Source organism: Schistocerca piceifrons, chromosome 6 (assembly GCF_021461385.2).
Source record: "Schistocerca piceifrons isolate TAMUIC-IGC-003096 chromosome 6, iqSchPice1.1, whole genome shotgun sequence".
Taxonomy (NCBI): Eukaryota; Metazoa; Arthropoda; class Insecta; order Orthoptera; family Acrididae; genus Schistocerca; species Schistocerca piceifrons.
The window spans coordinates 96,773,460-96,786,400 of NC_060143.1; the positions used below are offsets into that span (position 1 = coordinate 96,773,460).

Consider the following 12,941-nt stretch of genomic DNA (forward strand, 5'->3'; position numbering starts at 1 on the left):
CCTTAGCCAGCTTCATCCTGACCCACAACTTCTTCACTTTTGAGGGCCAGACATACCAACAATTAAAGGGAACAGCCATGGGCACCAGGATGGCCCCCTCGTACGCCAACCTATTCATGGGTCGCTTAGAGGAAGCCTTCTTGGTTACCCAAGTCTGCCAACCCAAAGTTTGGTACAGATTTATTGATGACATCTTCATGATCTGGACTCACAGTGAAGAAGAACTCCAGAATTTCCTCTCCAACCTCAACTTCTTTGGTTCCATCAGTTTCACCTGGTCCTACTCCAAATCCCATGCCACTTTCATTGATGTTGACCTCCACCTGTCCAATGGCCAACTTCACACGTCCATCCACATCAAACCCACCAACAAGCAACAGTACCTCCATTATGACAGCTGCCACCCATTCCACATCAAACGGTCCCTTCCCTACAGCCTAGGTCTTCGTGGCAAACGAATCTGCTCCAGTCCGGAATCCCTGAATCATTACACCAACAACCTGAAAACAGCTTTCGCATCCCGCAACTACCCTCCCGACCTGGTCCAGAAGCAAATAACCAGAGCCACTTCCTCGTCCCCTCAAACCCAGAATCCCCCACAGAAGAACCACAAAAGTGCCCCACTTGTGACAGGATACTTTCCGGGACTGGACCAGACTCTGAATGTGGCTCTCCAGCAGGGATACGACTTCCTCAAATCCTGCCCTGAAATGAGATCCATCCTTCATGAAATCCTCCCCACTCCGCCAAGAGTGTCTTTCCGCCGTCCACCTAACCTTCGTAACCTGTTAGTTCATCCCTATGAAATCCCCAAACCACCTTCCCTACCCTCTGGCTCCTATCCTTGTAACCGCCCCCGATGCAAAACCTGTCCCATGCACCCTCCCACCACCACCTACTCCAGTCCTGTAACCCGGAAGGTGTACACGATCAGAGGCAGAGCCACGTGTGAAAGCACCCACGTGATTTACCAACTGACCTGCCTACACTGTGATGCATTCTATGTGGGAATGACCAGCAACAAACTGTCCATTCGCATGAATGGACACAGGCAGACAGTGTTTGTTGGTAATGAGGATCACCCTGTGGCTAAACATGCCTTGGTGCACAGCCAGCACATCTTGGCACAGTGTTACACCGTCCGGGTTATCTGGATACTTCCCACCAACACCAACCTATCCGAACTCCGGAGATGGGAACTTGCCCTTCAGTATATCCTCTCTTCTCGTCATCTGCCAGGCCTCAATTTCCGCTAATTTCAAGTTGCCGCCACTCATACCTCACCTGTCTTTCAACAACTTCTTTGCCTCTACACTTCTGCCTCGACTGACATCTCTGCCCAAACTCTTTGTCTTTAAATAAGTCTGCTTGTGTCTGTATGTGTGGATGGATATGTGCGTGTGTGCGAGTGTATACCTGTCCTTTTTTCCCCCTAAGGTAAGTCTTTCCGCTCCCGGGATTGGAATGACTCCTTACCCTCTCCCTTAAAACCCACTTCCTTTCGTCTTCCCCTCTCCTTCCCTCTTTCCTGATGAGGCAACAGTTTGTTGCGAAAGCTTGAATTTTGTGTGTATGTTTGTGTTTGTTTGTGTGTCTATCGACCTGCCAGCGCTTTTGTTCGGTAAGTCACCTCATCTTTGTTTTTATATATAATTTTTCCCACGTGGAATGTTTCCTTCCATTATATATATATATATATATATATATATATATATATATATATATATATATATATATATATATATGAGGTTCTCTTCAGCCAACTCCAGTGAAGGAATATTAATGCAGTGAAAACTATTGAACATACATCTCAGTTTGCAACTTCTGTCCTGCATGTTAGGACCTTGCTGGACTCTGATGTCACTGGGAGCAGGAAGAGACGTCTGTGACCACATCATGATTCAGATCACTGATCCATTCAATTTTAATGATAACTTGTCAGTTGCACAACTCTTTGAACCATCATTGTTTTCCAAACATAAAATTCTTTTTCCCTGAAAAAGAACTGAATATAGCTCTCAGTGTGTTTAAATTGCAGTGTTCAGACTTGCATCATGAATTGAATGTGCCATATAGCCAAAACGATTTTATGAAAGCGTCAGGTGCTTTGACTTTTTGAACTTTCTGTATGAAAACAGTTTGGCAAAAGTATTTCCTGAAAGTATCAAACTTCTACAAATAATAGTAACCTTTCCTATGAGAACAGAAGAGGCAGAATACAGCTTCTCTATATTAAAGCGAGTGAAAACATTTATGCCCGATGCTATGAATGAGGACAGACTTTGTGCACTTGCAATGTGTTCTCTTGAAAAAGAACTACTGAATCAGCCAAATTTCAATGAAATGGTCATAGACCAATTTGTGCCACAGAAGGGGAGACAAGCTGATTTCATCTACAAACAAATGGATTAAGTTAAACAAAAGTACATCAATAAATGATAAGAAACAATTCCTTTGTTCTAAGTATCAGTTTAGCTTATGAAATTGAGTGCATGAGAGAGGGGTAGTGACATGTTTAGCCACTGGCGTTACGTTTTCCAAAACACATTCTCATTCATAGAATGGCATCTTGTGCTAAATGTCAAATTTGCTGACACTTTCGCTCCAGAAACCATACTAAAAACTACACATTTGAGAGAGGTCTTTCATGCACTAGATGACTTAGAATGCTTAATTCCCAATACACAAATGTAAATAGTACAAAAAATACAGTATGTAAATTAACATGGCGATTGCTTGTCAGCCAGTCACAGCACAAGACCCATGACTTCACAGAAACATAAATTTCGTCATGCAAACTCGAAAGCCACTGTCTGAGCACTTTTAAAAGTCCAAAGTTTAGAAATGAAAACGCCAGAAATGTTAAGTGTGCACTGAAGCTAAGAGGGTAATCCCAAAAGTAAGGTCTTCTATTTTTTTATAAGTACATAGACATGTTTATTTCTACAATGGTTTACATCAGTTTACAGCTTGAACATTTAGCTATTTTTCGACGTAATCGCCATTTCTGTCATTGCATTTTTGTAGACGCTGTGGCAGATTTTGTACGCCCATGTCATATCAGCTCGCTGCCATGCTGTTTAGAAAGTTATGAACCTCTTCTTTCACCTCATCCTCGGAGCTGAATTGCTAGGACCACAGTTAATGCTGACAAGTACTGTGAGACTCTGAAAAAACTCAAATGGGCAATTCATAACCGGAGAAGAGGAATTTTGAGCAAGGGTGTACACATTCTCCATGGCAATGCTCGCCCACACATCGCTCAGCAAACCGTTGCTCTCCTGCAACAGTTTCAATGGAACAAATCACACACCCTATAGTCCTGACTTGGCACCCAGTGACTTATCACCTGTTCCCTAGTTTAAAAGAACATTTGGCCGCAAAGCGATTCAGCTCAAACGACGAGGTGAAAGAAGAGGTTCATAACTTTCTGAACAGCGTGGCAGGGAGCTGGTATGACATGGGCATACAAAAACTGCCACAGCGTCTACAAAAATGCATCGACAGAAAAGGTGATTATGTTGAAAAATAGTTAAATGTTCAAGCTGTAAACTGATGTAAACCATTGTAGAAATAAACAGGTCTATGTACTTATACAAAAAATAGGAGACCTTACTTTTGGGATTACCCTTGTGACATATACCACATTAAAGATCTGTCCAAATTGCTTATTTTAATATGAATTGTTATGGTAAACTGCTGAGGAAATAAGATGTTAGGGGATAAATAAGCTACATGTAAATTTTATCTTGGAGTTAACTTTTGATGTTATTTAGTAGTGGATTATGAAATGGAAAGAAAATACAGTATGTAAATGTTTGACAAGAGTCCAGGTCTTGGTTGTGGTAACATGCAGATCTGTAGCATAGCCCAAGGTCTGGGTTAGTTCCTATAGATTGTCACAATCTTACTCAGTATGGAAACTATAAGCCACACCTCATCCAGAACCATCTGTGTCAGTGAAACTGTTATCTGTTGTGGGTATGGAAGTACCACATCAACATTATTAAGTTGTTGTTAATGTTTACTAACCAAGAAAATGTCAGCAGGCATACTTGTCATCCATTGGGACAAAATAAAGTTTATGCATAGTGGTGAACTCAACAACAGCCCTCACAAACACGGCAAATTGAGAAATGTCAGTTACATCAGTGCTTTTGTCCAGAGCCAATGATATAAAAGGCAAATTTTTATTCCCATATTTTTACTACACTGCCACATTGTTTCCCATTTCTATAATATGTCTGGAAAATATAATCCTTAAAAGAGGAACCGTTTTGAAAAGTTATTTCCACTGGATAGAAAATTCTCCACAGCTTAAAGGATGCACTGCTTTCAGGGTTCGATCGATTATGTGGTAGCTCAGAAAATTGCAGTATCATTATGCACCGCATGATTGTCTTTTTGTAAATATTTTAGTAGGAGGGGGTAAAATTGGCGGAAAATAACGTAATGCGTTATCAATAACATGTCGTGTGACTGGAATTAGTGCACATAAAGGCTCACCTCGAACACGTCAGTATTCTCAATGTTCTGTGTTGTGCTCCAAAGTGATGCGAGTGGCGACACCAGTGTGAGCAGTTCGTGCATCAGCTGTGCTGGTTATATCTCATAAAATCCAGGCAGATTTGAGGTGAAATACTGAAAAACTGACAGACTTCCAATGTTTGCAGTCTTCTAAAGCTTTGTGCATGAAAATTCTTGGTGACCCATGGGACTAGCACGGCTGTATTCCTAGTCATGCGATGTGATGTTTCACTTCCGGACTAGAGCTGGTAGCTCCATAATTATCAGTGATTGTACTAAAGAGACAAAATATGCTGGTAGAGTGATTGGCTTGCTGCATAAAGTCTCTGCCAAAGAGGCACAGACGTCTTCTTTGAACACAGAAGGTGTGCCTAATAAAAGAACCAAGGGTAAGTACTCTATCATGGGGGTCCCACGACACACAAGTGTTGCTTTGAATTTTTGATGCCAGTGTTCCACCAAACCATTGCTCTGTGGATGGTAGGCGGTGATGTGATAGCATTGGATGATGCAAAGATTACGTATAGTGGAGAATAGTGCGAATTGAAATTTATGACATTGGTCTGTAGCAATGGATGCCGTACAGCTGAAACGCGACATCCCCAACTGTACAAATGTCCTCACTGTCGTTTCCACTGGTATGCCTGGCGAGGGTGTTACCTCAACACAGCGGGTGATATGATTGATCATAGAAAGAATATTTTGGAAACCTTCAGACTCTGGAAGGGGGCTGATCAGGACGAGGCAGGCACAATGTAACTGACCATTGGGTATTTCATATCACTCGTGTTTCAGATGTGCACTTTCTCCACATAGTGTGGAGAACACAAATGGCACACTATTAGAAAAGTTCATCATACTGACCTGTGTTTGTGACTAGTTGTGCAGTGTGGTATGTCCCAAGTGTGTGTGTGTGTGTGTGTGTGTGTGTGTGTGTCATCTGCCTGGGGGTGCTGTCTTGTTCACACTGAATATTTGGAGACAGTGATGCCATTCCTGCTTTAAGTACTGGAGGTAAAAACGCATGACATCTGGTTCACTTCCTAACAAAAGTATTTTGGTATGCAGTTAAAGTCCAACTATCGTTAGTAGTTACAGATGAGTGTTACATACAGAGATTGAAGAACATGCTCTCGGAAAAGTCTCATTCGGAACTGTCTGTTGATGTTGTAGTGAACTGCTGGTGATACAGGGTATTTTCTCTCCACTGTATGAGGATACATCATATTAGGTCCACGTAGACATGACAGCGACAGTCAATCAGCACCCGAGATCGGTTCTTGAACATTTGCAACCAGAAACTGCTGTGGAAATTTCTTGTGTGGACATTGATCCACAGTGTGCATGGCAATTCTGGAAATTTTGATAAGAGTATCATTTGTAGCATGTAGTTGGAGGGCAGGCATAGTAAGCTCCATTGCTCGTTTCTCAGAATGGTGGTCACTTCAGAGCCAGTGTAGATGAGCAAGTATCAATTTTTTTGAATTGTCTGCCAAATACAGTCTATTACCATCACTCAGAAACAGCCCGAAACTAGTTTGGCTCACATGCTTCAGCTCTAAGTGACTTAAGAGTGCAATTTATTTAGAGCACCTATTGTGGACCATGTTTTACATTTGGTGATCACAAGGCATGGAGGAGTTGTGTGACTTTTAGCAAAAACAGTTGTGAAACAGACACAGTCCTGGTCACATCGGCACACCTGTGTGGGGAATGTTATCGTTAGATGTGGGCGTACCTGTTGCAGCCGGCTGAAAGTCACCACCCTCTAGTGCCATCACTGTTGTGATGTGCAGTCGCTCGGGTCATGTCATCTGCTCGTGGATGCTAGCAGTGTGCTGCACCAGGAATGTATTGGCAGTAGTCATTGTTGTCTGTAACAGCCATGTATTGTTGTTGCTGTAGTATAGCAAAAACCCTGCCAACCAGGGCAAGTTGTCATTCCATTGTTTTGGACACGGTCATTGCCACCTGTATCTTGAGATAGTCGTTTGACGAGCCATTGCGTGCTGTCTGGCATGAGAGTCAAATTGATTTATGTACTGAGATATCTCCAAAGCTGAGATGGTGGTATCCAGTTGTCTGATCTATCCTTCCAAGTTTCTTGTCGCAGTTGTCACTCTGGTACATTGACGAGCTAGTGGGGCAACACAACCTTCGCGGAATTGAATTTGCTATTGGCCAGGGGGGATTGTATGACATCTGAGAAGTATCATCAAAAATTACATGGCTTTGTAGTGTCATGTCGATGATCATGAACTATGTTGCCAGGTGTTCCAGTTGGAAGGGTGGTAGTGTAGGGTCAAAATTGTAAATATACTCCAGAGAAATTTTGTCGCTTGTGTGCTGGCGCATGTGGTCCGAGGGCAGTGGCATCTGAGATACCAGAGACCGTGCACAGCTTGTATGCCAGCCCGAGAATCTTGTCTCGTGGCCCAGCTGGTTGGGCTGCATGTGAGGCTACAAACAGATAATGGTTGGGTCGTGCCCAGTGCGGAATGGCTGGGTCATGCCCAACGCGGATGGACTGGTAAGATCGCGTGAGGTAATACTGTGTAGGTGTGAAATAGTTTGCGAATATCTTGGCATATTCTGGCCACTATATAAATTTCCCTTTTCGTCTTAGCCAAAATTTTAATCCCTTTAGTTATCCATTGCTTACTTGTTTTCTTAATAGGCTTACTGCATTACTTTTTAGGGGAGCTACTTTCAAATATTGGCACAAATCTACAGTGGAATGTATTCAATTTCATGTTAGCTTCTATTTATGCGTGTACTTCATTCCATACTTCCTCTTCTAACCAACTCTAAAAGCATTGTGCCATGTTATTATTCATACACCTCACTGCTGTGTATGAACATGCCCTAGAGCTGTAAGGTGCTATATTGTTTATGTCCATAAACTGTGCATTATGATCAGATAGTAAATTAATGACTGAGTACACATTGTTTCAGGCTGAGCACTGTCTTTACATATTTTATCAGTTGGGAAATTTACTATTGAAATCAGACTGAAACAGTCAAATATTGCAACTCCTCCTTTTTTCCATGTTCGTTATACACTAAAATGATGCTATAATCCAATTAAAATTACTTGATAGTTGATGCTTCACACATTGAAATTTTGGTCTTATATCAAAGCGGTAGGAGGATCAAAACAAAATGTTCAGACACTCTGTGACCAAAATGGTACTGAAACAGAGGATGACAGACTAAAGGCCAAAATACTAAATGTCTTTTTCCAAAGCTGTTTCACAGAGGAAGACTGCACTGTAGTCCCCTCTCTAGATTGTCACACAGATGACAAAATGGTAGATATAGAAATAGATGACAGAGGGATAGAGGAAAGGCCGCTGGACCTGAGGGGATACCAGTTCGATTTTACACAGAGTACGCGAAGGAACTTGCCCCACTTCTTGCAGCTGTGTACTGTAGGTCTCTAGAAGAGCATAGCGTTTCAAAGGATTGGAAGAGGGCACAGGTCATCCGGGTTTTCAAGAAGGGATGTCAAACAGATGTGCAGAACTATAGACGTATATCTCTAATGTCGATCAGTTGTAGAATTTTGGAACACATATTATGTTAAAGTACAATGACTTTTCTGGAGACTAGAAATCTACTCTGTAGGAATTAGCATGGGTTTCGAAAAAGACGATCGTGTGAAACCCAGCTCGCGCTATTTGTCCACGAGACTCTGAGGGCCATAGACACAGGTTCCCAGGTAGATGCCGTGTTTCTTGACTTCCGCAAGGCGTTCGATACAGTTCCCCACAGTCGTTTAATGAACAAAGTAAGAGCATATGGACTATCAGACCAATTGTGTGATTGGATTGAGGAGTTCCTAGATAACAGGACGCAGCATGTCATTCTCAATGGAGAGAAGTCTTCCGAAGTAAGAGTGATTTCAGGTGTGCGGCAGGGGAGTGTCATAGGACCGTTGCTATTCACAATATACATAAATGATCTGGTGGATGACATCGGAAGTTCACTGAGGCTTTTTGCGGATGATGCTGTAGTATATCAAGAGGTTGTAACAATGAAAAATTGTACTGAAATGCAGGAGGATCTGCACCAAATTCACGCATGGTGCAGGGAATGGCAACTGAATCTCAATGTAGACAAATGTAATGTGCTGCGAATACATAGAAAGATAGATCCCTTATCGTTTAGCTACAAAATAGCAGGTCAGCAACTGGAAGCAGTTAATTCCATAAATTATCTGGGAGTAGGCATTAGGAGTGATTTAAAATGGAATGATCCTATAAAGTTGATCATCTGTAAATCAGATGCCAGACTGAGATTCATTGGAAGAATCCTAAGGAAATGCAATCCGAAAACAAAGGAAGTAGGTTACAGTACACTTGTTCACCCACTGCTTAAATATTGCTCATTAGTGTGGGATCCGTACCAGATACGGTTGATAGAAGAGATAGAGAGGATCCAACGGAGAGCAGCGCGCTTCATTACAGGATCATTTAGTAATCACAAAAGCGTTACGAAGATGATAGATAAACTCCAGTGGATGACTTAGCAGCTCGGTATGGGCTTTTGTTGAAGTTTCGAGAACATACCTTCAGCGAGGAGTCGAGCAGTATATTGCTCCCTCCTACGTATATCTCGCGAAGAGACCATGAGGATAAAATCAGAGAGATTAGAGCCCACACAGAGGCATACCAACAATCTTTCTTTCCGCGACCAGTAAGAGACTGGAATAAAAGGGAGAACCGATAGAGGTACTCAAGGTACGCTCCACCACACGCCGTCAGGTGGCTTGCGGAGTATGGATGCAGATGTAGGTTGAGCTGGTTTCCTTCAACCAGAGAGCTCATCGTCATGACCGAACAATTCGTTAATACCAAACTCCCACAACAATTATTTCATACCGGCTTTCTTTCTTGATGGGTATGTATCCTGAATCGTGGGTTGACCCTTTGTATTTCGTATTACATTAAATGAGCTTCACACGACATTGCATGAAGCCAAATTTTTGAAGGCTGTCGATTAATTGTTGTGACCGGGACACCAGTGTCGTAAATGCAACAGGCTTTAGGAGTGTAATAGTTCAGCATAGTGGTCAGTGTACAGACCTAATGTATAGAAGATGAAAGGTTCAAATCGCAGCAAATGCAGTGAAATTTTTTATTCTTCTAGATGTAGTCAAGACATTATCATTTTTATTTAAGTAATTGGTTTGAATGTTTTTATTTTTTAATACTGTGCTGCATCATTTTCGTCATCATATTGACTTTATTTGGTTTTACTTTTCTTCATATCATTCTTTTTTTCATCTAGAATCTGCTTTCATCATGCATAATGTGCAACCAAGTGCCAACCAGGACTGCTAATCAGTTGGTAACATACTCAGTGTGAGGATAGTCTCAGGTAACCAATGACAGTGCGATATTACAGTCTGCTTTTACCACTAAAACTGAAATTTTGCTACGGAAGATGTCTTTGCAAACAAACACATTATGAATTTTTTTTGTCTTGAGTTTGCTTGTTGAGCTTAGCCTCAAACGCTATGAACAAAGCGATCGTGATTTTAATTCTTCCGCAGATGGTTGATTGCTGTTTTCTGAGGTACATTTGCACATCACAAGGTTATGGTTAGGTTAGACCACAAATTTAAATTCAGCCCTACAAACCCCATCATCTGCTACAGTTAAGTCGCTAGTTACTTGAAATCACTGTCAGCAGAGGATTTCCCATTTACACATCTCATTGGAAGAGTACGATAAAATACATATTGCCACCAGATTTCATGTTTCTTGGAGCAAAGAGTGAGGTACGGGCAGGGTGTGGGAAGGATGGGGGATACTGCTTTGATTCCTTGAGGGGTTGCATTTCAAAAATCCTTTCTTAGCAAGTGTATAAAGAATGCTTAGCGAATTGAACTAGATTTGAACATACAAACTTTAAATAATCTAAAGAGAACTATCGAGGCTTAGTGATTTAAGCTACATAAAACCCACATAAGCAAGGAGACCATTTGGATTCCGTGCATAGCATTGACTATTTGGTGTGAATGTCATTATTTCCTCCTTAGTGCACATAAGGGCTAAGGGCTCTAGAAATGTGCCCTGCAATTTTTGTGGCAGCATACTCGAATGAAAGCTGGGGGACAGCCTTGGCTCCTCTCTGGATTTACCTAATATTGATTGCAGTCATCTTGTGAAGATTATTTCAAGGTAGTGACGTCTTGGGTCTATATTTTGGTTTTGTTGTTCAGGTGTATGCTTCCCACTTGTTGGAATAACATTATAGTATTTGAAAATTTACATTGTGATGAAAATCACATTTGCAGCATGCTGATGCAGTGGAACTCCTGGCGGACCAGCGATCTACATTCCACCAGCTGCATGGAACCCATCTGCACACGACTACTCCATCTCCACCACCGATTTTTGTAACAGAGGTACTCTCTCTTTACTATTAATAGAATTAATAATTACTGCTGAATTGTCTGTTACATTACTGAACAGCTGAAATAGCCACCCAGTACTAGTTGCCAATTACGTATCTAATGGCTTCCAAGGGCAACAAAAGGTTTTAGTTTCTCATATTATTATTCACCAAATTTAAAATACTGCTTTAATCCACTTATTAAGAAGTATAATCTTAGGTTAAAGATTTAACACAATAAGTCAAGTATTAATATCCCTCTCTCTCTCTCTCTCTCTCTCAAGGCAGCATAACTTGTGGTGCGTAAACTACCCACTTAGGGTAGTCGCACTTAACGACTTCCAGTAAACTTTCCACATAATTCCAGACCTTTATGAAACTTTCTCACTGACATCCTCCCTCCTTCCCTTTCCCCTACCTCCCCCCCTCCCACCCAGAAAAGGAAAGTTTTATCGTTCACCACATTGTCGCTGTTCATGCAGTAAAACTTGAGCACTGGATACGAGGTTTTAGTTTATTACTTCTTTCCTACCAACAGTATTAACAACACAGTCCACATGCAGTTCCTGGGGTGGCTTTTCTTCTGAAAATTCAATTACATGGAAAAATTGGGGAATTTCAGGAATTTTGTAAAATCTCAGAATTCTGCATTTTTAACCAAGTATTGAAATTGAATTTATTGAGTTTTTTGTGTGTTATTTTTATGAATATTGTTTCACATAAATTATTGCCAGGTAAAAACTGCTTTTCTGGCACTAATCTTAAGAAATATGGAGCTAGTTTAGCTTTACAGACTTTTGAATAGCTTAAACCAAATTTTCAGTTTTTTCGTCCTAAGTTGTGTGCTTGACACACAAATTTGGTTTGTGCATAACTGGTATATATTCTAGGTCTTAAGTTGGTGTTGTATTACTGTAGTATATACAGGTTAGTGTTGAGTTAGTATACACAGATTAGTGTGAATATGATTGTATTTATAATAATCAGAAGATTCAAGGCTGCTGTTTGTATAACTGTAATGATATTAATTCACTTCAGGAGTCATTACAGAGAAAAAGAAAGGGAAACATAAAAGTGGAGCAGTTAGTTGCCAAAGCATTGTTCCATTTTTCTGTGATGGATGACAGTAGTGGCAATTTTGGAGATGCTTTCATGGCTGAAAACTATCTGGACATAGATAATCACTGTACTCATTGCAATAAATATAAAATAATAAATGATTGGTATAAATAGATGCCAGCACAGAAGAAATGCCCTTCTGTAAAGCCCTGAAATTGGCAAAAAAGCCTTCAGTTGGCCCATGTGGCGAATAAACACCAGTATTGGCTCCTCAGCAGCATATTGTGTATGACAGTGTGAGCTTCTGTTTCCATCTTCATATTCAACTTCAGAAACTGAGAAATCTTTGCGTATCCCTTGTTATGATGGCAGTCTAAAAAGACTGACCCTATCATAAAGTGGATATCGAGATAAATGAGGTGGGAAGGTAGGAAAAACTCTAAAGTAGAACAGCTGCAAGGATAGGAATCAAGAGAATGAAGTATTATAGGTGAGGTGTAGGGTATGGCTATGATGATGTTGCAAGGGGAGTGTGGTTGTTGAACAGTAAACAGCTTTGGGGGGGGGGGGGGGGGGGGTAGAATAATTGAGCTTGTAAAGCACTATTGTGAAAAGCTAAGGTCATAATGAGACAGTGTAGTTTTGCAGAAATCAGTCCAAATATAAATTTGCAGTACAGAGGAGGGAGCATTTCACATCAAAATGAGGTGGCTGACACTGTACAATTACTTTTTATTGAGACCCTTTACAAGTTATGAAGTAGGTAATGCAGAGGAAGATGGTGTAAAAGCAGGTTGCAGTATTGGAACTGCTGAAGAATTACTATTTAAATTAAATCTTTGGCCTCTGGGTTACAAGCTGTGTTCAGTGAAGATAGACATGTGTTGCTTTTTTATGTTAAATCTCAGTTTTGTGTATTTATGCTATGCTATGGTATGTTGTCATCAACACAT

General features: G+C 41.0%; 1 protein-coding gene across 1 annotated transcript in view; it reads left to right on the forward strand.

Moving 5' to 3' along the window:
* LOC124802996 (RING finger protein 44-like) overlaps positions 1-12,941 on the forward strand; it is a 127,441-nt gene that overhangs the window by 83,212 nt on the left and 31,288 nt on the right. The window contains exon 10 of the mRNA XM_047264099.1: positions 10,832-10,942. Coding sequence (XP_047120055.1) covers positions 10,832-10,942 — 111 coding nt within the window. The remainder of the gene's footprint in view (positions 1-10,831; positions 10,943-12,941) is intronic.